The 25,943-nt window shown below is 40.0% G+C and overlaps 2 protein-coding genes across 6 annotated transcripts; one reads left to right on the forward strand and one right to left on the reverse strand.

Annotated features, from left to right (window-relative positions):
• Positions 1–52: 52 nt before the first annotated feature.
• LOC136440833 (malonyl-CoA decarboxylase, mitochondrial-like) lies at positions 53–11,479 on the forward strand. 3 transcript variants are annotated; one of them, XM_066437005.1, is made up of 12 exons: positions 53–367; positions 4,728–4,883; positions 4,999–5,139; positions 5,520–5,660; positions 5,892–6,035; positions 6,476–6,640; positions 6,913–7,000; positions 7,239–7,397; positions 7,628–7,844; positions 8,267–8,313; positions 8,766–8,871; positions 9,562–11,479. In XM_066437005.1, the coding sequence occupies exons 1-12, from the start codon at positions 254–256 to the stop codon at positions 9,695–9,697; spliced, it is 1,614 nt and encodes a 537-aa protein (XP_066293102.1). In that variant the 5' UTR covers positions 53–253; the 3' UTR covers positions 9,698–11,479. The 3 variants fall into 3 exon arrangements, with proteins under 3 accessions (XP_066293102.1, XP_066293183.1, XP_066293266.1); XM_066437086.1 differs by lacking the exon at positions 53–367 and adding an exon at positions 2,747–2,905; XM_066437169.1 differs by lacking the exon at positions 53–367 and adding an exon at positions 4,040–4,165.
• Positions 11,480–11,923: 444 nt separating this feature from the next.
• LOC136443065 (uncharacterized) lies at positions 11,924–25,909 on the reverse strand. Of its 3 annotated transcripts, none has more exons than XM_066440167.1 (5): positions 25,773–25,909; positions 17,797–17,898; positions 15,880–16,023; positions 14,047–14,115; positions 11,924–13,846 (listed from the first exon to the last, which is right to left on the reverse strand). In XM_066440167.1, the coding sequence occupies exons 1-5, from the start codon at positions 25,804–25,806 to the stop codon at positions 13,668–13,670; spliced, it is 528 nt and encodes a 175-aa protein (XP_066296264.1). In that variant the 5' UTR covers positions 25,807–25,909; the 3' UTR covers positions 11,924–13,667. The 3 variants fall into 3 exon arrangements, with proteins under 3 accessions (XP_066296264.1, XP_066296431.1, XP_066296343.1); XM_066440334.1 differs by lacking the exon at positions 25,773–25,909 and adding an exon at positions 22,808–22,841; XM_066440246.1 differs by lacking the exon at positions 25,773–25,909 and adding an exon at positions 20,259–20,377.
• Between the last annotated feature and the right edge of the window lie 34 nt (positions 25,910–25,943).

A 25,943-nucleotide genomic window follows, 5' to 3' on the forward strand; every position in this document is an offset into this window, starting at 1 on the left:
ATATTTACATGTTTATTTTGGATATACCCGTGTGCAACATGGTTGATGCGGTGCCAGAAACTTTGACCCGGAATGTAATCTAAAGAATGCAAACACGAAACCTCAGCTGTCCTATCATCGCCTAGAAATTGTAGCTAGGTCTTGTTAATCATTACTCCGAACGGAATGAGTGGCATAGACAGATGCCAGACGTCCAGAAATAAGTTTCTTTCTTCTTATATCCTACGTTTACGCCAATCCCCGCGCTGTTGTGATGTTTTTGCGCGGGGTGTGGAGATCAGCTAGGGTAGGGGCGGAGCTGGCATGCTGCACGGGCAGGGGGACAGACATGCTGCAGGGGAGCTTCAAATGGCAGAGACTCAGGAAGGTCAGTGTCTACATCTCTGTTAGACTGGTCAGTCTGTCATATATAATGTACTTGGTCTGTCTATACTCTGCTTATTGAGATGATGATGACTTTATATAGGGAACAACATCCTAATTGAAAGTAGCCGTGGCGACTAACGAAGGGAGTTTTTGCTTGATATTACATATACTTTCCCTTCTTAGTCGTGGGGCAGTACTCGATTTCACTTCTATTCGAGCGACGCCGGCCTTCAAACTTGCACGCCGGGCCCGATTCTTGTTCTCCCTGAACTCCTAACACCCTTACCTGCGACGCCGGTCACTAAAACGACGCCGGAAACCCCATGTTAATCCACAACAGGGCTTGATGCGGCAGAAGTCAATGGAAAACAACATCGGGTCCGCCATTTTTGGTCTAAATTTTGAAGGAGAGGCTTGTACAGCCTGATTGGTCAAGCCCAGTCATGTGAGTAAACGCACCAATCAGGCTGTACAAGCGCGACGTAGCGATGACGTTCCTCTCCTTCAAAATTTAGACCAAAAATGGCGGACCCGATGTTGTTTTCCATTGACTTCTGCCGCATCAAGCCCTGTTGTGGATTAACATGGGGTTTCCGGCGTCGTTTTAGTGACCGGCGTCGCAGGTAAGGGTGTTAGGAGTTCAGGGAGAACAAGAATCGGGCCCGGCGTGCAAGTTTGAAGGCCGGCGTCGCTCGAATAGAAGTGAAATCGAGTACTGCCCCACGACTAAGAAGGGAAAGTATATGTAATATCAAGCAAAAACTCCCTTCATTAGTCGCCACGGCTAAATTGAAAGTAACTTTTTTTAGAACCTGGCATGGTGTTTTCACATTTGGTAATGTGATTATCTGACCCAAGTCTATAACCGGCTAATGTCTGACCATATACTAAAAAAGGAAAGTAGGCCATGGGTCCCAGGTTATGTACTTGATAATGGCACTAAGTTTGTTACGATCCACTATTAGTTTAAAGCATTACGTAGGAATCTCCTACTAGTACCTGATCATGACTGTAAACTCTACGTATACTCAGATTACTCTACTCTATCGGGTGTCTGATATCATCAGAAAATCATGACAATAAAAAAAAGTAGATTTACCTTACAAGTCCAAATTATGGATGGGAAAATATCAGAAAATGCAGGAAACAACAAGAATTTAAGCTATCACTTGTAGATGCTAATTATCTACGTACCATATCTTCTTTCAGATTTAGAGTAGATCTACTATTTAGAGTAAAATTTCTTTGAATTAAACTTACGAGTAAGAATAAAATGTTTTCATATCAAAAATCTAATTTTTATGATAAGACTGCAATATTCTTTTTTACTCTATGTAAGTGATTCTTACTAATTTCTTCATGACCAAGTTCAGACAAGGACAAGCTCTGATATATGTTATACATAGATCATGGTCATAGTCATATACATGGACAAGTTGCGTCACAGACTGATCTAGTTATCCTGTACCAACAAACATACCTGACCTTCTTGGTCTTGGGAGGGATTAAATTCCCACTGAGTCCATACTGGCGTCTGGCTATGGATTGAATGTAATGTCAGATTTATTTACTGCTAAATATCTCTTTTAATCTCCAAAAAGATATTGGGATCGAAACAAAATTTTCAACATTTTCTGATCTTTTTCCTTTCTGACAGTCTTGGGATGGAGTAGTCTGTCAGGAAAAAAGCACAAAATTGTCATCAGAAGACATTACAACTTTCTAGTCCAATATTAAGAGATTAATTTCATTACCATGGGTTCATTTTTGGCATCAATGAGGTTTATGTAATTGTAACAGCCAAATACAAAATGCATTATGGTTCACTGTTATTGTGGCCACTTGTCTGACAAAAGCAATTTCATGTTACATGTAGCAGAAACAGCCCTCTAGATGAATAATGTATGATATTGATTTTTTTTCCTGACGTCATTGATTCATAGGAAATATTTCAATCAGCTCAGGCCATTGAAATCCTACTGGACAGTTCTAAGCATAATGAAAAACATATTTTGAAAATGTTGAGAACTGCAGTGAAATTCTTGCCTATTAAGATATCATAAATCAATGGAACATTGTAAGCAAATTAATCAAAGCTAAATAGTAAAACACCCTCAATAATTACATGTGTCAAATGACAATGATGTAAATAATAATATGGACTGTATTTGACATGGTCACATTGCTAAAATCACATTCAGGAATAAAAACTGATATCACTAAATGCCTCTTATGTTAAAATGACTGCACAATAATCAGTAATCAGTAGATATGATGAAACAAAGGTTGATAATGACCGATGGCTGTTGATTGGTTGTAGAATTGATGACATCACAAAGGAGGAAGATTGAATGATGTAGCAACAGGGGTGAGTGGTTCATCACAGTGAAGCTTCTTGATGCTGGGGGAATTCTTTTAAAGCATATTCATAGCCCCACGGGGCAAGGAAGATTTATCTAAGGTTTTCCTTGCAATTGCCTGTACTTCTGCATGAAGGAATATGTTCCAAGGAGGATTTTCCTGGCAAAAGCTTAGAAAGGTACCACATAATTCTACAATTCTATGTTCGCTGTTAGTCACTGTTATATAAGTGTTTAGCATTCTTTCAAGATAGAATTCTAAATCCTTTTGAAAAGAATATTTTCAAGTAATAGCTTACCAATGTATTGTCTTTATTGGCCGCTGTAATGTGAATCATCATCCCATTTATGTCTAAAAATTTTGACCTAGAAATTGGGCAATATTTACTAAATACTATATGGCAATACATTTGATACAATATTTTAGGAAACATAGCTATATTGTTTTGTTTTGTTTATTTGCCTAGTTGGAGTTAATTTGACATTATAAGAAAAGCTAAATGTTTTTTAACCCTTTTCATGCCAACTTACCAGTAAATTAGAACTGATTTGCTGGCTTTGAATTCCTATTGCAAGCTAAAGGTTAATTAAGGTCAAGCTGAAGGTTAATTAAGGTTACCTTGTCACTGATGAGTCCATCAGTGCATGTGGATTAATCATCTGTCAGTCCATCAAGTGTGCACAGATTGGATGGCATATCATTACAATGCCACTACAGCATGTACATGTACTATGAAATAATGAATGATTGACCTAATATATATTTTATGGTTAGAAACAATATATTCCAACACTTCCTTTAGTGTTTAAAGATTCCTGGATTCTGAAGTTCTGTTGCAAAAAAAACACAAAAAACTATGATATAGATTTTATAAAATTGGCCAGAGCCTATCAAGCAATCGGGTCATCAGGTTTGTGTTTCGAGTAAATGTGAATTTTGAATTGCTACATATTTCATGTACTTGCAACTCTATCAGGATTGGCTTTCATGCTACTCCTTTCTGTGACAGCTTCAATATGATTAGAATTAGTATTCAAAATGTGTAATCCATCAAAAAGGTGTCATATATCATGTCAAATGACTTGCTGATTACAATAAAGCAATAATGTTCATCGTTCTAATAATGTAGGAATATGTTTTCAAAGCTTTATGTTTTCAGTGAAAAGATGTTTTGTGAATTTTGAACTCAGAAATACATTTTATGTCAGGGCCTCCCACTTGCCAAGTAGGACAAGCACAGCACACAGAATGTTTGGTAAACATAGATGGCAAGGGTTGAAAGGTCATTTCTGTATAAGGTCAACACTCTAGAGGGCACTGAAGGATATGCTGTTGACTAGTACTGCAAATTTGTTGGATGTACATGCAGTAACGGTGACAATTGTTCAAATTAGTCAGAAACATGTTGAAGGGGTCTCTTCATTGGCAGAGACTGAAGGTAATGTTGTCGGGTATGATTAACATTTTCACTCTAGATGCATGTACTAATTTCTTTGTGTATAATATGCATTGTATGACTAAGGAAGTTTAAACCTCCTCGGTATGGCTAGGATATTATAGGTCAGTGTGAAGCTGAAGTTAGATATAAGTGGGTCCCGGCTTCTATTAAACAAGGGATGTCAGCACAGACTGAAGAAATTCTTACAAAATGCAAAACGTTGCAGTGGTCTGTCTCAGACTGTTTGCTCTGTTCGCTTTATTGTGTTAATATTCATGTAGCTTACTCCGTCACTGGGTAACTTAATCCAGCTGTTTTGTGCCAAAGCACAGCTTATTGATTCTGATGCGAAGTCATTATTTTGGTATGATTTCTAAAATGACTGATTGCAAGAGACACAATGCTGCTGCTCGATCCACACATTTGTCAACTTCTTCATACATGTATGACTGCAAAATTCCAGTGAGGTTGACTGAGTTTGTAGGTAATGATGGGTGTAGATGTGATGAAGATCAGTTGGACTATAAAAAGTGACGAGACTTTTCTCTTTTCATTCTTTCAGATTTATGCCCACAACATCTCCGGTCTGCAGAACTCGGTGGACGGGGCGGAGTCGGGCGTGTCCTCTCCGTCGTTGTTCACGGCAACCATCTCACAGATGGTCACGGAGATCATCGGACCTAAAGAAGCCGGGCTGAAAAAGCCTACGATACCTGAGGTACATGTATGCTCCTAGCTTATCAAGATTCAAATTGTACATAATCTTTGATATTGTACAGCAGGCATTTGTTTCATGTTTATAATTCCCTAAATCTTTTACTTTTTTCCAACAGGGCAAAACCAGGCACTTGTGCGATGTGTACGGATCCCTATCATCAGAAGACAAGGCAACGTTTCTACGGGTAATTTCGCGGCAGTTTGGTACAGACCATGATGAAGTACTGAAGGCTGCAGAGGGTCTACCACAGGCAAAGGTGTGTCCTACTCAACAGAAACATATACTAGTTTACTCAATAAGCTACTCAAACAAGTACATAAGGTTTTGTAAGCAGTCAGATGTTTCAGAACTGAAATTCAAACATAAAATGTAGCGGATGCTGTCTGAAAAAAAACCTTATTCCAGTTGCTTTAGTAACTTTCCTATATATTGAGCATCTCATTACCTGCATGTCTAACCTCCTATGCTCCTTCTTGTACTTGTTTATTACACTTTGCATGTGCTATGTCAAATTGCTGTAAATTTTGAAACACCATGGTTGTAAATTTTGAAATACCATGTATTCTCGGACTGCTATTTTGATGACAACTTCACAATTTCTGCCATGAAATTGTCCCCCCCCCCCCTGTACCATAGGAGAAGAGTGAAGCTGCCTTACTGAAGGCGGAGGAGAGACTACAGGCGGCGCTGGTACCCAGGTACCATGACCTGTTTGTGCAGATTGGTCGACTGGAGGGCGGGGTCAAACATCTGGTGGACATGAGAGCAGACACACTGGTACGTCGGATATGAGGATTGTATTGTCAGAAGTCATCTCTTAATTATTGCATGGTTGTTTGCAAACAGGATAAGTAAAGAAAAGTTGTACTGTTTTTACAGGATCTCCTGTCCACATTTACAGTGGAACATACGGATTGAATGTCAGAAGTCATCTGTTACATGTAATTGTTTCACTTGCATAGTTGTTTGCAAACAGGATGAGTAAGAAAAGTTGTGCTGTTTTTCCAGGACCTCCTGTCCACAGTGAAGGACAATGCAGAGCTGCGGAGCTTCAGCTCGTGTTTAAGAGAAATGCTGTCTCATTGGTTCTCAGCTGGGTTACTACATCTTCAGAGGATAACATGGGAGTCATCATGTGATATCCTACAGAAGGTATAGGGCTTATCATAAATGAACTGGATTTTACATTGATTTTTGGTCGTCTCAACCCTACAAAATGAGGATGGACTCATAGTACACAGTAGGATGAAACACTAGCAGGCCTGCCAGCCAGTACGGTACTGATCATGATCCAGCTCCTCCAAACAATGGCTTCCCTGTGAATACATCTTTTCTCACATCATCTCACAAACCATGTTTCCATGTGTTCGTTGGTGAAGGCTTGCCTTGTAATATTATAACAAAGTTGTCCTTTCCCGGATGGAGGCCTGGCGAACCTCTAGATCTGTCTCGTATCAGCCATTCGTTGATTTACATCATTCACCCGCACGGGAGACCTGGCGCATCCCTGTCATGTATCAGCCAACGAGAGGGTATGTCCTGTGGGTTTGTAAGGACGTCGACTGATGATGATGTCCTTTTCCTCTACACAGATTAGTGAGTATGAGGCAGTCCACCCCATGAAGAACTGGTCGGACCTGAAGCGGAGGGTGGGGCCCTACAGGAGGTGCTTCATCTTCACTCACAGCACCATGCCCAGGGAACCTATGGTGGTCCTGCACACAGCACTCACCAATCAGATCTCAGATAACATCCAGGTGAGCTACACAAACCAATCGGATCTCAGATAACATCTAGGTGAGTTACAAAGACCAATCAGATCTCAGAAATCATCTTGTAGGTGAGTTACACAAACCAATCAGACCTTAGATAACATCCAGGTTAGTTACACAGACCAATCAGATAGCATCGTATTTAGTTACGTCCATAAATAACTTTACAGTGCAGGGTCAGTCGTCTACTGTACCGATGTACGTCAAGGAGGTTAAAATGTGTAAGCTGAAAAAAATACAAAATCTTCTCTTTCCAGACCATTGTGTCGACCCCCATCCTTGATGACGAGGATGTGGAAGACATCAACACTGCCATCTTTTACTCCATCACCTCCACACAGAAAGGTCAGCAAAACATCACTCCTTACCAGAATCTGGGCTTTAGAAAATTGATTCTCTGACTAAGGACTCCTATTGCAAGATATTACTCCAGAAAACCTGCACTATAACATCACTACCATGAACATTCACATAGCAGACTTATTTTCAGGTGTGCATTTGACCTGTTTTACATTTGAGATAATACCATCAAGATAGCCATTCTAGATAGACTGCTATTTGACCTTTAATCCTGACCCAACAGGTCTCCAGGGGGTTGAACTTGGAAACTACCTCATCAAGCGGGTTGTGCGGGAACTTCAGGCAGAGTTTCCCAAGATGACCCAGTTCTCATCCCTCTCCCCCATCCCCGGCTTCCGTGATTGGCTGGTAGGAGAGATCAACAAGGTGCTAAGTTCTACAGGTGAGTACAGGTGCAGGCATGCATCTTTGTGTGTCCTTAACCCTCTCCCTACTGCATAACCCTTAACCAATACAAATTTTGTGCCAGATGGTTACCTTGGCAGGCTGATAGACATACAGTTTACTTGGCAGTCTCTTAGTTTGTACACAATCTGACATGCGATCACAATCATATATTTTCAAAATCTTACCACACTTGTTGTACAGCAGTATCCCTCTTGATGATTTCAGAGTCTTCCTCATCAGAAGACAGTGGGGTTGATGGTCCTTCATCTACACCTCCAGCCCTCCTGACTTCAGCCGAACTTCAAAAGGTTGCAGAGATTGCAGGGAAGGACGACGTGCTGCCATTGGTCACCCTGAAGAAACTCCTACAGACCAACCAGTGGATGGGAGCAGAGTCCATGGTGGAGACACTGAAAGACCCACTCATGAGATTATGTGCAAGGTGAGGGAATCATAGTTGTCTGCAGCAGTCTTCAAGTTTTTGGACTACATTGTATTTTGAAATGATAAGTTTAACTGTAGGCCTTTGTTGTTGAGAACTTGACTTCTTAAAATGTTACCTGGGTGTCAGGCATGATGATACCCAAAGTTGTAAAAAAGTGCAATGTTCTGCAAACATCACTCAAATGTAGCCTATGAAAGTGACTGTCAGCCATTGAATTTACATTTCTGAAGTAAAGGTGTTTTTTTCCCTGTACATGTACATTGTAGTTCCTTACTGAGTTTTGTGATGTCATAGCTACAGAGGCTGTCTGATTTGTCAAGTTATATTGTATTACAATGTACAGAAAAGCTAATGACCAAACATTCAATGATCAAATCTCAATGAGATGATGTTCAGGTTAGGGTATTCCCATATTTCAGATATCTGTACCTAGAGAAGAGGAGAGGGTATGCTGTCAATCCAGTAGGTAAGTGAAATCAGTTCAGATTGCATCATAGTTGGAGAGAACTGATGTTAAAGCTTTCTATCTTCTGACATACCTATGAAGTATGATATCTGTATTGAACGTTTTGCTCTCTTGATTTGTATATCCCCAAATTCTTTTGAACATCTGTTTTAATCCTATATGTACGCAGATGTTCCGTCCTTGGTTTACGGAGAACCTATGTGTATGATAAAATGCTGAAACAATGACATGATTGTGATTTTGTATGCAACTGTTATGGAGCCAGTCATACCAACAAAATTCAGACTGTTTAGTCTGCCGGTTGTATGATAAAGCTCAAATCCAATGCAATTACAGTATCTTACATATAGCTGTCCTTGTCTTTCTTGTCTTATGTGCTACTGTGCATGTGGAATAGAAGCTGTTTGATCCATTATGAAGGTTGTTGTGACGCCATTGTGCTGTTTCCCCAGCTAATTTCCACTTGAGAAACGGGGCGGTTCTGTGGAGGTTGAACTGGCAGGCAGACACCAATCCTCGGGGCATCAGCCAGTCCTGTGGTATCATGGTCAACTACAGGTCAGCTCTTGTACTACCACCTGTATAGTACATCCTGTCAACTTCAAGCACTGAAGGACATGTTTTATTTCTTGTACATGTACATGTACTTGACTTTTGAATCACCACAATTCAACATGCTCATTTAACCTTCTCCCTGCTGCCTAACTCTGTAACCAATACGGAATTGAGTACCAAACAGCTACTTCAGAGTGCTAAAAGTTAAGAAGAATGAATTGAATCCCTGTTTGTTACACAGTAATTTTAAGTTGGTACTACCAAGGAGGTTAAATTAGAACCTCCTTGGCACTACAAAGCACACCAGCAAACTTTTCCGCAAGCAAGAGAGATGCAGTTATGAGATAGGACACAAGGTGGCATAGTTGTACAAGACAGTTTTGGTGCTTCAAGCACATTGTTAGTAGTAGTTGCATGGTCAGTTTCAAAACATTTCAGTAGGGATGTATACTTCCTTCTGAGACATGGTGTACACTTAAATGCAATTGGAGACACATATTGCTTGTGTATTAGATGTGTTCTTTCTTTCTTTATTAAAATTGTAACAAGACAACACATAGTGGAGCGCCAGGCAGACAAGCTGATGTTGGGGACCACTCAACATTACAATTACATTGAATACAACAATAAAACACTAGTGTGTTCCCTAGCATGTTTGAGGTTAAACATTCTGTTATTGTGTAATTCCCTCAGATATTTCCTGGGGGACACGATGAGGAACAGCCAGAGGTACATGGAGGAACAGCACATCGAGGCCTCACAGCAGGTCATTGACCTCGCACAGGCTGCTGGGGGGGTGGACAGTCCAGCGGGGAAGAGTAATCTGTAGGGGGGTACAGCAGGACTTCAGGGAAGAGTAATCTATAGGAGGGTACAGCAGGACTTCAGGGAAGAGTAATCTGTAGGGGGGTACAGCAGGACTTCAGGGAAGAGTAATCTGTAGGGCGGTATAGCACTGGACTGCAGGAAGAGTAATCTGTAGGGGGTCTTGGGAAGACTGGGGATACTTTTTTACATGTAGTATTGTAGTGGTGGTGGGGGTGGGGTGGTTCAACAGGAAAGTGGAGTGGGAAGTAACAAGTCTTGGCAACCTAACTTTGTATAGAGAGGCCATACATGTAGAGTTAGATGGAATAGGGAATGAAATGTGCTGGTGCCTGGTGAAGTCAAGTGGTACAGGTTTAAGTAAACTCATGCCAGTCACATACAAATGTATGTCGTATGATTGTCGTACGATCGCAAATTGCGGACACTCTTGATAGAGTCAACATTCATGTGTCCCGTCATGTGTCCCGTCCAAAACTTAACTGTCTTTTTATGGAAAAGGCTGTCATATTGGATCCTTACCGCAGTTTAGTTCTGTCACAGCCTGCTTAAAAATTTGTACGACGACCTATGAAGAATGTGACCAGGTCGTAAGAGGACACTGACTGACATAAACTGTGTTTTGATAATAATGCACGCCTACAGCTACAGCTACAGTATAAGGGCTATGTTTCATCATAATAGAAGAGACTAGCTGGATTTTATTTGGGATTAAAAGAGTATCTATGACATGTTGCAACCAACTGAATAATTTCATATAGCGGCTGCTGCTATCTTAACCGTCCTTTGAACATTGTAATTTATTGAATTTGTTGACGTTGCTAAAACAAGTGGGTTTCTGATCAAGATACTTAAATGACATTGTGGAAAATCTCATTTATAAAGTATACCTGGTCTGTACATATTCTCTAGCTAATATGTTGCTCTATGACTGTATTGTTGCCCTTGCCCGATAATACAGGATTGTGGTGTACATGTGTTTCATATTTGGAATGTTACATATCCCAGCTTTTACAAACCACTATGATTGTCGGCAAATCTACAAGATGACTTGACTACATGTATGTAATGTACAGGCTTCTTGCACACAGATGTTAAACTGAAGAGCAGACGGAGGGTAAAAAAAAACTGTGTAGAAGAAATATCATGAGAAATACTTGATTCTTTGCAACACTTCTCCAAGGTTATTCCTTCTGGTCTTTCAAGTACAATGTATACATACTAAGCACTTATTCAAGAGGCTCTGCTCTTTTTAAGCATGGAAATTTTATGAAGACATGTACAATCCAGAAACTTGAAAAGTGTAAGAACTGCTTAATGAATGTACAGGAGTTACATGACTGTAGAAAAGTTGTTTTTTCTTCCACTCAGATTCTCTAGATATAGCAGCACTGGCAATAACAATTTGGCAGCAATAATGGGGGAAATTATGGAAATACAGCAAGTGTGGGAGCCATGGTAAAATAAGTAGGATGGCACCCAGGCTAAGTTACTTATGAATAACATGCTCTATTTCACTTTGGGCATTCTGCTTTTTTCCATGCTATCACTTTGCTATTTTCTGTTGTAGTATAACATCACGTAGAAGAGTTTGTAAAGGGCTCTTAGTGGTGCAGAAATAGGAAGAGACAAAATGAGAAAAAGTGGGATTCCCAGGTTAACATGGAGCATGTTTTATGTAAATTGTAAAAAGGCTCAGTACTTTTGAAACTACATATAAATGCGCACAATTACGGATGTGAAAGCATAAAGCTACTGTAATTAAAGAAAAATTGTAAACTGCAAATGGTTGTGTGGTCATCTGTCTATGGCTTTTCTTCCGCAAACCCCTCATACAAAATGATTCTTGCAATTGAAAGACTTTGAATAAAGACTCGGCTTGATTTGGCTTAGGAACTTTTACAAATCGCTTATTTTAGAACGGATTTGTGTCAATGGCAGCATGTTCTTTCTTGTAACTGATTGAGGAAGAGAAGTGGGTTGAATTTGCTAATGAGGAATGAACGCTGTTGAATATCTTGTCCCGTGGTAAAGACAGTATACTTTTTTGGAAAGGAGGAACAGGCCAAAATATATACACACCAGAAGTAAATCATTGGCCGCTTTGGCACAGACCCCAAGTCAAGTGAAGACAATAAATTAAAGTTATATAGGGGTATTATGCAAAGTACTCAAAACAACACAAAACCGTATTAAATGTAAAGAGATAAGACAACATCTACACCAGATGTGCATTGACAAAGACTTTATTGACAACATGGTGTTAACCTCAAAACTTTGGACGGAAAGTATGCTATGTTAGCATGGTGGCTCCATTCAAACAGTCTTTGTCAGAAATTTTCTTCAACATGTACATCAACATTACAAATGAACAAATTCTTGTAGGTTGAAGTGCTTTATGGTTAACTGGGTGATGCCATTCATAACTGTATAGTAATAAAAACAATATGAAACTGTTCAGCTAAATGTTTACAGGGCAATGATGAAATCTGCTTACTAAGTATTTTTTTCAAATAGAATATCGCAAGGTTTCAAACAAACTACTGTTAGTAACAGTAATTGTTTTATTTCACCCCTTAAATGAGGGAACTGTTCAAAAATGAAAAGAAGAAAGCCATATCTCAAGCACTTGTCTTTTCTTAAGCCTTCAGATCACCTCATGGACGGATTCTTAAACCTTCAGATCACCTCATGGACGTATATATCTTTAAGTTTCTGTTTTACCCTTTCAGACAATTAGTGAACATCTTGGTTTCAAACTGTACAAAAGCCAGCAAATTACATGTACATCTGCCTCACCAGCATCACTATATACAATAGTAGAATAATTTACAAACAATCTTCAACACTTTTTACCAGGAATAACATCTATTAAGGTCTGTTACATTCTCAACTACTACATATTTACATAACTGCACTTGGGTTAAGATACAACAGTAACAAAATCCACTATACAGACACTTAGTTTTGTTCGTTAAGGAATGATGGATTGAGAAAACAACAAGTAGAAATCCTCACAGTTAGGCTTTTATCACTTTGCCATGGCCCCATGGTCAGTTCATGAAAAAAGTTCCTTACTCGATGTACATCCACAAACAAAAGTGCCCTCAAAGATGACATGCCATAACCTCTCAGATTACCCAATTTTAAAGAGGGGTAATGTGATTGGTTAATATAGCTGTTACCATGGTGACAACACCCTTCATACACTATGATTAATATCCAGTGGATATAATATTGCAAGTGCCTCAACTTATCTTCTTAAAGATTTACTGAAATGAATTTTCAAAACACATTCAGCCAATATTCTCAACTAGCACAGATGAAGATCTGTATATCGTGCATTTGTAAATGTAGTTTGTTTCCAGAAATGCTGATTGCATTTTACTCTAAGTAGGCCTACACTGACTTGATAATATGGATGACATCCGTGCACACATAAATTTTGTCTGTTTAAGAAAAAGGTTTACGACCATACTACAGATTGTACAAAGAAGCTGACAAATGAACAAATATGTGCCATCAACTGCAAAGCAATATCAGAAAATGCATAGAATGCCTTTTTTCTATCATAATTTTTTTGCCAGCTATCAGTAGCTGAAAAATGTATTTTGAATGCTGAGCAACATCTTGCAAAGTCGAAGAAGAAGATGCATGTGAAAGAACTAAGGAATGTATTGTTTGGTATACCATGTTTTATGTGTTCAGTCATTTGTTCAAACTTCCTGACCTCTTAGATTTAATGATGTTTTTTGGTCCCATATTTCTGCACACTAACATCAGTTTTTGGGTGCTTAAGAATGTCTTCAATATAATCAAATTAGTATGGCCTAAAGTAAGATACCAAGCACTGAAGCAACCTGTTACGATAGATTTCAATATGAGGAAATCTGTATCAATACCAGAATCATCAATGTCATGGAAAAGTTGCTGATAACCAAGATTCTGAAAGCTCCTTTCCAGTTTTATTTGTTCTATAGCCTGTATGTCCCTCTCCATCCTGCATTTTTTCTATCCATATGATTGGTCCCTTTGGAACCAGTTGGTGGACCAAATATGTCATCCTCGAAGTCAAAATCGTCGTCTGCGCTTGATCTTGGTGACGGCTGTCCTCCGAATCCTGGAGACCGAGATTTCCATGTGGGAGTTGCGTCTGTCGGGGATAAAAGATAAGTTCTTACAAAGTGATCAGCATTTTTGATACAGCTTTAAACCTACAGATCATTCTGCACTTACAGTATTAACCGTAAATCTAATTTTGTACATGTGAACAAGGAGGATGAGACTATTACACATGTAGGTGTATTGCTGCATATGAATATTATGAATAAAAAGCTGTCATTCATTGCTTACCTTGAGCCTTCAGCTGGCCTGTTCTAGATCTGTCAGAGTTCCCCATCCCTAGTGGGTCAGGCTTTGCATCTGTTAGATAGAGATAGATACGATAGGACATGAGTGTAGCTTTCTGTCATCTTGATCAAATTGTACCACTCAGACTACATACACATCTTTCCTGCTAACACCTCTATCTAATCACCTTACATGTACATCACTTCCAGATTATTTTTGGACCTCAGTTGATTAAAAGGGGTGATCAATTACCTGTACACAAGTCCAAATATTACACACCTGAATGGCTATAAATTGGAGACACAATGTAAGAATCAGATGTCTATCAGTCTTGGTGGATGGATGACTGGCTGTCAATCACATCAATCATATCTCTGACAGACTCATTGATGGACCATGAAAGCAGGGATTACTTCAGACCAAGGTATTTGTGAAGCAAGTGTGGCTGACTTGAAAGACAAACCCACTAAGTAATCAAACAGCAAAATACCCTCTCTGTAAAGAATGATGACAGGAGAATGCCACCATGATGGAACCTTGGAGCACTGACAATGGTTGGACACTGCACACAAAGTACTGACGGGACGTTTTAAAAGACCTTAGGTCAGGACTTGCAGTATCTTTGCGGTTTATGATACTGGTGAAGAACACAACAATGTCTTTCAGAATTGGAAACTGGAGGAAAGGTCTTCATGGTGTTGTAAGTCTGAGGAGAGTTGCTAACAAAACACGATGTGTTTACCTGGAGCGTACACAAACAAGCAACGGCCTCGAGGAAGATCGGATCATCACAAGCAAGCTCATGTGACTGTACACACAGTGTTGTGTTACGCGCAGTAAAACGCTCCTGTTTTGGGTGGCAACATGAAGTATTCAGGGACGTACAATAAGCGTCTGAAAGGAGGTGGGGTGGTTCGCCGTGTTCTGTTTTACCGACGTATGTCGACGGACTGATGTATACGCAGGCTTCAAAGGGAGACATCGGTACACAAAGGAGACAACTTGTTGTTGTAAATAAATTGCAATTCTTCGCTCGTGTTTGGGTGATAGAAATCAGGTCATCTGCCTCCAGCACATCATATTCTGCAAATAGCTGCAGAGTTGTTTTTTCTCCTTTGACAGAATTTCATCAAATTCTAATTGAAACATCACCAGACACATCCTAAAAATTTTTCCTGAAGATTGGGGGAAAAGGAGAACCTGAAATATTTATTACAGATACATTGTATCATCTTGTTGACATGACTTTGACTAGTTTGAGGTGGCAAATATATGCATGCACGCTGCCTCCCTAGATGTGGCCGAAATCCAATAAACAGACACCACTAGCATGAAATGTACAGACACAGTCTAGTTCATCCTAAATGTCGGTGTTTTGGACCAACTCTTACTGCCTGTAACCAGAACGTCAACATCAGACGTAGTCAGGTCCCACAAGACAAAGGCACTCTGCTTGCTCTGCCATTAGCAGAGTGTGATGCCATGTTTGTCCCTTGTTAGGATCGTGGGTATGACTGCTCATGAAAAGACTAGTTCTGCTAGAGCCTCACACGTTGTACAAAACACTCTGATACTGTAAATTCATAAACTTTCGTGGTGATTTTATTTGGCGGTAGGAGCGAAAAGGAAGCTTTCTCTCTGTTTTAAATTTGTGTTAAAACAGTTCTGTAGTACAGTACAAATGCAAATTAGAAACCCATATTTGCAGTGTCACAACTTGGTGAAGAGGTCATCAAGAAAACCGCACAAATAAAACCACCGTGAACGTTTCAAGATTTACAGTAGCAAAGACATATTCTCAGATCTAGCTATAAATTACAGACATTAAAAACTTACCTTTCTTAACATTAGTGTGTCTGGAGTAGAAGCCTGTTGTGGTGATCTTGGTGCCCACCTGACTACCCAGTCCACGGGGGGTGCGCGGGGGGATGGGGATGTTCTTCTTTATACTCCATACTTCATCAAGGTCAAAGTCAAAACCTACAGCAAAGAGAGAATAGATCTTACTACCGCTTATTGCTGTCATTATATGTAAAAGAATCACAGGGAGTGCTTGGCTGAAAATGCCAGGCTCAGGGATGCCAGATTGCACAGCTACTAGCTACTTGAAAAAGCATCATGCTTCACCTCAACTGAGGATGACTTATTTACCTTTTACCATATAATATAACATATGACATCTATCATTAAAAACTTAGGTTTCCATAAAAGAAGTAAAATGGAGACTTGACCACATGATTTAATCTTCAGCAAGCTCTGCCTCAAGAGCCTCTATTAGGACTAAACAGATGTACAGACAAGTCTATGGTTTATGACTACACTTGAGATTACACTTTTGAACCTTCTCCCTGATGCCCAAGCCTGAAACCAACACAAATCTGGGGTAGCAAAGACAGCCTCAGCAGGGTGAGGGTTAACCACCCACCTGTAGGAATGGAGCGTTTTAGAGTTAACCCACCCACCTGAAGGAATGGAGCGTTTCATAGTAACCTACCCACCTGTAGGAATGAAGCATTTTAGAGAAACCCACCCACCTGTAGGAATGGAGTGTTTTAGAGTAACCCACCCACCTGTAGGAATGGGGCATTTTAGAATAACCCATCTACCTGTAGGAATGGAGCAATTTAGAGTTAACCACCCACCTGTAGGAATGGAGCGTTTTAGAGTTAACCCACCCACCTGTAGGAATGGAGCGTTTTAGAGTTAACCCACCCACCTGTAGGAATGGAGCGTTTTATAGAACCCACCCACCTGTAGGAATGGAGCATTTTAGAGTAACCCACCCACCTGTAGGAATGTAGCCTTTTAGAGTAACCCACCTACCTGTAGGAATGGAGTGTTTTATAGAACCCACCCACCTGTAGGAATGGAGCGTTTTAGAGTAACCCACCCACCTGTAGGAATGGAGCGTTTTAGAGTAACCCACCCACCTGTAGGAATGGAGCGTTTTAGAGTAACCCACCCACCTGTAGGAATGGAGCGTTTTAGAGTAACCCACCCACCTGTAGGAATGGAGCGTTTAATAGAACCCACCCACCTGTAGGAATGGAGCGTTTTAGAGTTAACCCACCCACCTGTAGGAATGGAGCGTTTAAGAGTTAACCCACCCACCTGTAGGAATGGAGCGTTTTAGAGTTAACCCACCCACCTGTAGGAATGGAGCGTTTTATAGAACCCACCCACCTGTAGGAATGGAGCATTTTAGAGTAACCCACCCACCTGTAGGAATGGAGTGTTTAAGAGTAACCCACCCACCTGTAGGAATGGAACGTTTTATAGAACCCACCCACCTGTAGGAATGGAGCATTTTAGAGTAACCCACCCACCTGTAGGAATGGAGCGTTTTAGAGTAACCCACCCACCTGTAGGAATGGAGCGTTTTATAGAACCCACCCACCTGTAGGAATGGAGCATTTTAGAGTAACCCACCCACCTGTAGGAATGGAGCGTTTTAGAGTAACCCACCCACCTGTAGGAATGGAGCGTTTTATAGAACCCACCCACCTGTAGGAATGGAGCGTTTTAGAGTAACCCACCCACCTGTAGGAATGGAGCGTTTTAGAGTAACCCACCCACCTGTAGGAATGGAGCGTTTTATAGAACCCACCCACCTGTAGGAATGGAGTGTTTTAGAGTAACCCACCAACCTGTAGACATGGAGCATTTTAGAGTAACCCACCCACCTGTACAAATGGAGTGTTTTAGAGTAACCCACCCACCTGTAGAAATGGAGCATTTGAGTAACCCACCCACCTGTAGGAATGGAGCGTTTCCGCGGGGGGAATTCTGGATGAGCGTCCTCGTCCTCTTGAGCTGGTCTGTTGGGACCTCGGTACAGAAACTTCTTGGTCGGACCTGGAGTGGAGGGAACAAGTTTTCCTTGATTAGTTTATTCAAGCAATAATTGTAAAACATGCAGCTGGATCACAGCCTCACATGGTGCATGTATATTCCCACCAACACATTATGGTATAACACAACCAAATCTCTTCCTGTTGACATACATGTAACCTCCATTAACATTAATCTGCCAGGTTACATAAATCCACCACTTTGAAAAGTAGATCGCTAGAGCAGCACCCCCCAAGTATGCACAGTTTAGATATACATGAGTGCATTATCCTGGGGGATGCTGGGTTGGAGTTCTGTTTGGACGTATCTTTTCAGGGTGCTGGAATTATGTACCCTGGCAAAATTATGTTAGTAGATGTTGCCTTCCTTGTTTCAGTAGTTAATTCAGTCATTACACATGCTATTGCAAAATGTGTAAATGGGGAGAAATTGTTTTTTTAAAGTTTTTCCGATGCAACAGGTGAATCCACACTGCCAAATTCTCCAACCTCTAGACAGTCACTCAGGGACCAGCACTTAGAATTTCTTATCATTTTAAGTTATGTTTCTTTTCAAATAATGCATTATAGCAATTAACATTCACCACAAGCTGATCTGAAGGTCAACGTCCTTTTCAGTATGCTCAAGTTGTTCTACCAAATGTACAGCCTGTAGGTCACAGGTCAAGTCATGGGTCCATAAAGCGAGTCAATAGTCTCCATGGCGACGGCACAAGCCCGCTCCAAACATCACCCAGCACAATGGCTAATGATGTGGTCTGTGGCCACTAATGCTCAAGTGGACTAACCTTTTTAGTCTTATCAAGGACCATGTCTGCCAGTGGCAGGGAAGCTTGTTAGCAATCTGTGTACTGTTTTCTCAGGGACTGCTCAGAAATACTGACATTTCTGGTTGGCAAAACTATTTCTGATATCTATACAGATCAATATAAAATCTATATCAAGGATTTGGCTGTCTAATATTGGAATTAAATGACCTTTGTTCAGAAATGTAACCCGCAACTATTTGCAATTGGGAGTTAAAAAATCTTTGTTCAAACAAATTCTGTCAGATAATACTGATGACAACATGTTTTAAAAAATTCATGAAAAGATGGAATGACAATTGGTCAAACTTTGTAGTTACAATGTATTCACTTTTTCTGTGACAGCGTACCACATAAACAGAAATATAACACTTTCTTACAACAGAGTTTTTGTCAAGCATGAAAGACTTAACAGATGAAACCTTCACTGTTTATGATGAGAGGGTTCAGAAGTTCACCTGTTAATGATGTAATATGAGCTGAGACCACCTGTTCATGGAGGGAAAGTGTGATCAGGAGATAATTTATGTGGGCCATGGGAATAAAGGAAGATTTATGAGCTGGAAACCACTTTCACTCAGAAGATATTACATTTATGGGACATGGTAAACTTGGATACCAGGAAATTGCGAGGGTGGTTGTAGACTTTAGTACAGAACATATTTGTTCCTTTCAATAAATGGTTCAAAGTTATACAAAAAGTCTAAACTTATGTTACATGTAATACCAAAAGAATTATGATACCTTAAACCAGTGCTAAGAGGGGTTAGAGACTGAGGATGATGGAAAGGTTCTAAACCAGAGTATGGACAAGCCAGGAAGATTTGGATTTTCTGATATTTACCGTAGCAAGGTTTGGTGTACATGTCACGTTTTTTTTTACCCAAAACTCGGAGTTCCCAATGTGGTCCTTCATACTAAATCATAGAATCAGAATTTTTATAACATCGATTATTTTCTGAAATACAGAAAACTTATTCTTCTGGGACCATCCAGATGTATTCAGCTGACATTGATTTCCAGCCAGTGAAAGTCAAGTGTCAGTATGGCACAAAGACAGGAACAATGGCTCTGTAAGCTGAACTGATGCCAAATGGTCCGCCATTTCATTTTGGCCCAGCATAGCTCCTTCTAGGAGGCAGACATTGTGAATTACAAGAGGTGTTTGTGTTTTACTTCTAGAATCCATGACAATTCTGAAGCCAATTCTAATCTTCTGCACATAAAGTAATGCACATCCTGTACGTGGAAGTATGCTAAGGTGACCATATAACTGATCATTAAACTTACGAACAAAATATATAAACGGCGGTCGTCCCTCAGCTACACAACTCCCTTAGCTACACAACTCCCTTGCCAGCATTAGAGAACCTTGCCCCCCCCCCCCCAATATATACGCCGCCGTTATAGGAAGTCTGCGAAGGAGGCTACATATGTGCAGTTGTGCCCAATAATATTTACCTTTCTTCTTATTCCTAATCTCCTTCAAGGTTTAAACACTTACACCAAACACCTGGCCAAAGAACAACACCTGAACTACAGGTAGATGAACACCTACCTTTCCGCTGTTCTGTTTTCTGTTCCATTTCATTGTGAGACCCACCAACACCACTAGCACACCTGGACCCACCCCACAGCCAGCCCTACCATCCTACAAGCACCTCAACGACTGCTCGCTGTTTGATCGGTTGCAGTGTTTGCTGAGCGGTGGGTCAGAAATCACAACTTTCCGCACGACCCCGTTATCACAATTGCTGATTGGTTGGGCAGATAATGTTGTTGGTAGAGGAAGTGGAGCGCTGGGAGCCGGTGAGATTTGTGTTGCCAGGCTCTCATTAGGAGACTTATGCTATGAGACATCATTATATTATGTAATATTATCTAGTTCAGGGCTGTCTCCAGGACCCGTCCCTCTGTCCTGGAACAGCAATTCCCCCCCAAAAATTTTCACCTCATCCATAAAAAAAACCTGATCTCCGTGACATGAAATTGATGAAAATGCGTATTTTTGTATGCTTCAAATGACATACAGATTCAACAATGAAATCTAATAACATGGACTTCAAAACAATGTCTGGGACAGAAAAAAACTTAAAGCTGGAGACAGCCTGATCTTGTTATAGTATCCCCAAAACTTTTGGGGAAAAACAAAAGCTTGAAAGAACTTTACATGTTTAGGCTGGCACCTACATGTACATGTATTGTTTGCATACTTGCTACTCTTTGCAAAAAGCTACCTAAACTGGTTAAGACCAGCATAATGGAAAAACGTGTGTCAAAATTCTGCTCTTGTTCATTGATTGTGAGAAGAAAAGACTGCAGATGTTGTTTAGTCTGGTTCTATTTTTCTATAACCATGGAAAGAAAAGCGCAGCAGTTACAAGGCTGTTCCTATTCAGTAAGAGTCAATTGGAGCCTATTCACAGCCTGGAAAGTCCGAACAAATAATATGCAACATCTGGAGGTAACAAACATACAAATATATCAATCATGAATATCAGCTGGAATAGACAGGGCCACATACCTGGCCACGTACCTGGGACAGGAGAATTCACATTGCTTTGTTGTAAGGAGATTTAGATCTAATAAGGTATGCTAGTTTACCTGTAGGATTAGAATTAAAAGCATTGAAGTACATGTAACCTAGCACACGAGAGCAACAATGAATGGCAAAACCTTTCTTAATACCAAGGTCAAAGATTGTACCACAGCTATATGTTAAACTGATACACGTGATAGTATCAGACCTGAAACTAGTGGAAGGTCATCTACAGCTACTGTGAATTTATGGATTATTTGCCAAGTTATTAAGTTACTGTGATTTATGGTACATGTAAAATCAGACTTGAGACAGAAATAGGTTAGGAACGGTGGTCAAGACAGTTATACTCCTTTTTTGAACATCACATATTAACTCAATGGCCTCATCATCAACAAGAGACTTTGATGGACTAAGGCACTCCACCCCCCAAGATGGACAGAATGTCTACTCAGTAGACTTCAGGTAAAGGATGAAACGGAACTTGTCCAATGATAGGTCCCACAATTACACAATGTTACTAGTGTCTATGCCAAATCATCACGGGAGAAATATGGAATGAGCCAGCTAATTTGCTAAGATATTGCTGGTGCAATGAACCAGCCATATAACCTGTACATATCTGTGTGTTCACGACTGTCCATGGACACAGCAAAGTAACCCTTTGTCAATATTCCTGCCAACACAAACATCAATAATACACAAGTCAAGAGTCTTGTATCCCAGCAGGGAAAACATGGACAGTATCTGTATAGGACAGGTAGGTCATTAGATACCTTATCACCAGTCCTGTTCACATGGCAAGGTAAACAATTAGATGCAATTTTATCAAATGCCATATAATTTACAGTCAGAAACCTCATAAAAAGATGTCAGTATATAAAACAGTATATCAATCTTTCTTCAAATCCATTTTGTAATTAGTTTTTCTTGATATCTCGATAAGAAAAATACCAAAGGTCAATCTTAAATGCAGGCAATCTACAGGTTCATTTCTTTGACCTTTTGTCTTCTCTTAGTCTTAAGATAACCGATCTAGCCTGAAGTCGAGTAAACTTCGCCCAGTATTTGTACCTTCTGTGTAGCCATCAGAATAACAGTAACCCTACCTGCACACCTGTCTGCTGCTGTTACATGCAGGTAACCAGAGGCAGGATGTCACACATGGTTAACTCTACACAACTCTGGTTCGCTGACCATGCAGAAATTCATACAACACAAGCGACACTTACTGTAACTAACCTCAGTTTGCTGTCTTGATAACAAGGAAATACTGACAAATAATGCCACTTATACTGGAAAATATCTTCATTTTTATGAAAGTTTAATGTGTAACTTAAGACACCAAGTTATAACTATGGATTCTAACATACTGCTTGCTTGAATCTCTTAACCCACATTCGTACATTTGTACATGTCATACATGTCGTACAGTATAAGAGATTGGGGTAACCAAAATTTGCTGCCGAAAAACATGTACAAAATCAGTACCAGTAGTTAGGATAGGAGCCAAAAATCTAACCATCTAAACTGATAATGCTTTTTAGGGTTAAGCAATCAAGACTTACCTTGCTTATTGTTCAGCATCCTTGTTTTATTCTCTACTGCACAGAATGTGACAGATGGAGATGTAGTCCTTAGAACTGAGCTTAAAATGCTTCAAGTAAAACAGACTTGACCACAAATTCTAAATGAAACTAAAACGATAATGAAAATAGCAATAACGTTTAAATGTGCTGCTACTCAGGTTACTGAGCTCTAGTCCTCATGAATCAAGCCACAACATCCTGTTATCAAACCCACAGATATGCACCTGTACTGGCTGTAGGTACTGGCTACACTTGCATGTTGCATGTTGGGAAATCCTACTAGAGCACTTCACGAATACGTGGCTACCAAATAAGGCGTTCTTAGGAGAACATAAGTACTGAGCCTGACATATGCTTCAGGACTGAATATTAATTACCATGGCAACCACAGAACGAAGAGCTGTTTTTAGCCCTTCGGTGTAGAGGATGATACCAATACTCTACCTCGAGGAGGGGACAACAGTTATACATGATGGACAGAGGGATGGTTTTATGACCTTCAGAAAGCTTTTAATTTCTAACAATTTCTTTTTATATCTATATGTACTGTAAAGGTTAAATTTTAAAGCAAAAGACTAAACTTACTGGTCTATGTTGAAGTTTGTTTTACTGAGACCTTGACATATGCATGTATACAATGTATAAACTATAATATGTATTTTTCCTGTTCAATGTACCATGGATTTGTTAACAACACATGACCCTGCTGTAACTCCTGAGACCCTGCTGTAACTACTGAGGGTCCTCTGAGGACAACCAGAGGCAATAAAAATGCTGGATCTGTCAATACCATCCAAATTGGACTGTAAAAATACAGTACGAGTCTGTATGACCTTCAACTGATAAACATCCACAATCAAGGGACATTATCTGACATTGCAAAAACTACAGCAGGTTTGCCGCTACATAACAATGTGTTGCTGGAAAAAACACAAAGTAAATTACCTGAGCACTGTATACTTTCAGGACTGACTCATTAAAATCCATTGTTTGCAAGTCCAATACCTAACAGCCATTAACTATATTCTTAATCTTACCGATATGTTTTTGTTACAGACTTTTGTGGAACACACTTGACTTTTGAAATGTTTCCGTCAGGTAATTTGATTCACATAGCCAGCTAGCCACATCATTAAGGTAAGCCAGAGGGGTTTTATAAGTACAAACAATCTCATTACCCCTCAGGCCTTCCTACTATACAGTAATAGTTACCACGGGGATGACCTGTTCAAAAACACCACCATGACGTAAGTCCTTCTCTTCAACTCGAGTTGTTTTTCCATCAAAAGACCACATCAAAAACATCTAACCTGTTTTAGTCAAAGCTAGGCTGAGGAAATGAGGTTTCATGTGAACTTTGAAAGATGAAAGCCAAAGGTTTGTCTTTTATAAAGGAGTTAAAACCAACTGAGCACTGGAACGTGTATGGCAGATGGAGTATGTAATTAAGTGGATCTAAAAGCTTGGTTCTTTAATCAGGTCATTATACAGGTGGGCAGAAGAGGTTTCTAATGATGTCTGCTGTGGCTTCTTTCTGTTAACTTCTTTTACAACTGAGTACAGTTAATCTTGGAAGATTAGAGTCTTTCTGTATGAGGTGTTTAGGTTGGAGAGTTTCATCTTACACAAACACTTTCCACCAGCATTTATATCGAGAAAATCTAGTTTGGTTTCAAAGGAGCTTTAAAACATTCAACATTGCACCTTATTTTTTCTAAACACCTTGGTTAGAGTTTGACCATGATGAACTTTTCTCAATCTGAGTTTTACTGAAAGTTTTCAGTCTTTTCTACATTATCTCACAATGTTTTCCACACAACTGAGTGAGAAGAAGACATGAAAAGAAGCCTTTAAGTGTGTGCCCTGCAGGTGAATTGTCTGGAGTGACTTAAGATAGAGATTTCTGCTCTTCAGATATCATATATTCATAACTACCAGGATTCAGAAGAACATCTTTTTCTCTGTTTGTCTCTGTTTATTTTTCATCAAGGTGTTCTCACAATAACGTTACTTAGTTCAGATTTGTAACATAACAGCATGATCTTACATCAATTCCCCAATGGCCACGATTAGCTTCCATGGTGTTTGAACAATGTCTCATCAATCATTCATAAATAACCCTGGCAAACCCCACAACAGCCACCAAACCACAGGACTGGGCTGACTTTCAGCCAACTACTCAAGACAAATAACAACAATTCTTCATTACCTGGAACCTGAAGAATGTCAACCTTTGTAACTATGGAATTCTGACTTAATAAAGGTGTATTTCTGGTTTTCCGTGTAACATTAACTTCTTAAGGGGTCTGCATGAAACCTTTCCCGTGTTGGAATGCTATTTCTAATTCAATTAATTCTAATTCGTAGAGAGGTGGCATATTTTGCGTAAATGCTATCCTGAATCTAAAATCATACATAGTGTTATGGTGTTATATCAGATGGTCCTCCTGAATTCAACATGAAGCGTTTTCATGAACCCCATAATTTCAAAGACACTCTCGAGTTGTGCTGATCACCAGTGTCCCTTTAGAAAAAAAATTGACAAAGCAGGACACTTGAAACTTAGAGTTCTACCTGGCCGAATGAACTCTGATCGAAATTTTGAGTTGACCAAGGAAGCTTTTCTCAATTCTTTGGCTTGAAACTTGATTATCGAAATTACATTAGAAAGATATTCTGTACAGTTGACAACTCAACTCTGGGGAACATTCGACATAGTTCTGAAACATAGCAGTTTGACAACAACTTGTACACATCCCCATCTCATACACAGCTCACGTCCCAGGTATTTACCATTTTAGTGATCGGCTTCAGCTCTGTTTAACTAGTCTTTGATCGTACAAATCACATCACCGCCCCCGCTAAACTATGGCAACAACACGCTTTCTAAGCTATTGCCGGTCACCATGGGCGTCTAGAGCGAAGAGAAATGTGTTATCTTTACCTGGAGGTCTGTTTTCTTCTGCCTTGCCCTTCATGTTGGCCACATATTTGTCGTTAATTCGGCTGAACTGTCTCTACCACAGAACAAACTCCGCCATGATCTCTGTTGACGACGTTCACTAGGGGCAAAGGTCAGCTCCAGGGAAAAGGTTGCACTGCGCCAAAATGCAGT

The sequence above is a fragment of the Branchiostoma lanceolatum genome, chromosome 1, assembly GCF_035083965.1.
Source record: "Branchiostoma lanceolatum isolate klBraLanc5 chromosome 1, klBraLanc5.hap2, whole genome shotgun sequence".
In the NCBI taxonomy this organism is placed as follows: Eukaryota; Metazoa; Chordata; class Leptocardii; order Amphioxiformes; family Branchiostomatidae; genus Branchiostoma; species Branchiostoma lanceolatum.